The sequence below is a fragment of the Halyomorpha halys genome, unplaced genomic scaffold (genome assembly GCF_000696795.3).
Source record: "Halyomorpha halys isolate HHAL.00 unplaced genomic scaffold, Hhal_1.1 Scaffold1444.1, whole genome shotgun sequence".
In the NCBI taxonomy this organism is placed as follows: domain Eukaryota; kingdom Metazoa; phylum Arthropoda; class Insecta; order Hemiptera; family Pentatomidae; genus Halyomorpha; species Halyomorpha halys.
In genome coordinates, this window is record NW_027116120.1 from 981 (window position 1) to 3233 (window position 2253).

Here is a 2253-nt window from a genome sequence, read left to right on the forward strand (position 1 = left end):
TCAAAAAGGAGTCCTGGAAAAATTACAACAGAAATTACCTACTCATTGGCATGAATATGTCAGAAACCGAAGTGAAACTAAAAGAATAATTAAACTAGACGAGGATTTGGGAGAAGTTTGAACTTCTGAAAAAGAAAATATTAGGAAGTTCTGGCATAGTACGAAATCATTGAAGGGTAAGAGGTCAAAACTGGTCAGGGACGTTAAAGACATGCATGGGAAGTTGGTGACCGAAAAAAAGGATGTGCTGGAGGTCTGGAGGCAGTTCTTACAGAGGAAATTTAGTATGGAAGAACGTCTTCACCATAACTACAGAAACTGCAGAAGGAGAGGTAGAGTGGAGGACACCTATCCTGAAGATATGGACGATGCGATCGGGGAAGACGAGGTGGAGTTGGCAGCCAACAAAATCCAGCTAGGAAAAGCTTCAGGACCAGATGGCACAGCTCCGGAATTTATAAAATATGGTGGCAATGAAATAATTAAATGCCTTCAAATGCTGTTCCAGAAGATTTGGGACCATAGGTTTCTGTCACGAGAAAGGGAAGACAACATCATAATCCCAATTCACAAGAAAGGCAATCAAAGCGAATGTGGTAACTAAAGCCCAACATGCATATCCTTAGTAGTGTACAAAATATATTCTAAGGATATTAGAGTAGCGACTGCGGGGTGTTGTGGAACAAGACATTGAAGAAGAGCTTTCAGACCCAGGACCACATATTTTCATTGAGGATGAAGAAGCATGAGACCGGGGAAAGGTAGTCTATTTGGAATCCCTGGATCTGAGCGCGGCTTTTGGCTCTGCCCAAAGGCAGGAGATATGGGACACACTAATAATAAGAAGAGTGCCAGCAAATTTGATATCTGCAATAATATCAATTAACCAAGACCCAAAGGGTTTCATTTCCGTGCTGAAATGTTTCAATCTGACTGACTATGGTCCCCCCCCCCCTTCACCCTAGATTTGATCCTGAGTATACCCTTGGCTATATTTGGTTAATAATAAATATTTTTTTTCTTTTTGTATACATTTTTTGACCGCTACCCGTATCATATTCCTTCAATTAATTATTCATTTTATGATAAATTATTTATATCATATCATATAATAAAATCTTTTATTATTTTATATTAAAACCTTAAAGTTAATTTAATTTCCAAAAACACGAAAATTATAATTTAAAAAATCATTGAAATCTGACCAATATTTGCAAATATACCACTAATTTTGATCCCGTCCCACCATGACACAGTCCTAACAACATACACTGACATATGTGTACGGTCTGTAAACAACGACCCAACTAATGCATCACAAATTCTACAGACACATATAACATCCATTGAAGAATGGTGTCGAAACTTGAGAATCAAAATAAATCCTAACAAATTCCACCTGCAGTATCCTTTTTAAATAGTCCACTAACCCCTGTTGAACAGATTCGCTACTTAGGACTCCATCTGGACAAGATACTTACTTGGGATCCTCTACAAGATTGAAACAACAAGAAACTGCTCGTAGATTTCGATTACTACAATACCTACTTGACATGCGCTCTAAACTTCCCTTTCACTACAAAAAATTATTGTATACTAAGATGATGAGACCAGTTTGGACATTGAGGTCTGAGGCTCTTCGAAACCATCGAATTCCTTCCGTATCCAATCCTTGATGCTCCTTATTACGTCACAAATAATTTCATCTACAAAGACCTGAACATCCCTTTCGTTGCAGATTTGGCCCGAAATAGATATGCATCTTTTCATTCAAAACTCCTTACCCATCTTAAGCCATTAATTCTTACTCTTTTAGCCTTAACAATCCTTGATAGTCCTCCGAGGCGTCTGAAAAGAAGATGGGCGCAGGACCTTCTAATTTAAATTTCTGTTTGAAGTACAGTGGTTGGAAAGGAAGTTGATTGGGTAGGCTCCTTCCCAATTATTTGAAACATGCCACATATTTAGTTACTGTATTTTTTGTACAGTCGTCAGTAAATATATAAAAAAAATTATTTTGTACAGGTCCTAATGGAAAGTGTTCACTTGTTTTTCAGTGTGTAGATTCTCAGTCAGATGTAGTAAAATGTTTTTAGGCAAGAATCGACCCAGTTCTGTTTGCTATCGCAATAAGCCGAACGAGATGAAGATGTCTTTATTGGACTAGGATCGTTATGCTACACATCTTCGAATCCTCCTCCCCCTCCACTAAGGAGAACGTATAGTTTTGTTGACTTGGTTGTTATCTCATAC

At 37.9% G+C, this 2253-nt stretch overlaps 1 protein-coding gene across 1 annotated transcript; it reads left to right on the plus strand.

The window, feature by feature from the left end:
- The first annotated feature begins 211 nt into the window (after positions 1-211).
- LOC136797168 (uncharacterized) lies at positions 212-604 on the plus strand. The gene has a single exon (XM_067052994.1). The coding sequence runs from the start codon at positions 212-214 to the stop codon at positions 602-604; it is 393 nt and encodes a 130-aa protein (XP_066909095.1).
- Positions 605-2253: the final 1649 nt, after the last annotated feature.

Bases quoted from the DNA above. Each gene is read 5' to 3' on its own strand.
- LOC136797168 (XM_067052994.1), top strand. From the start codon at position 212: ATGCATGGGAAGTTGGTGACCGAAAAAAAGGATGTGCTGGAGGTCTGG.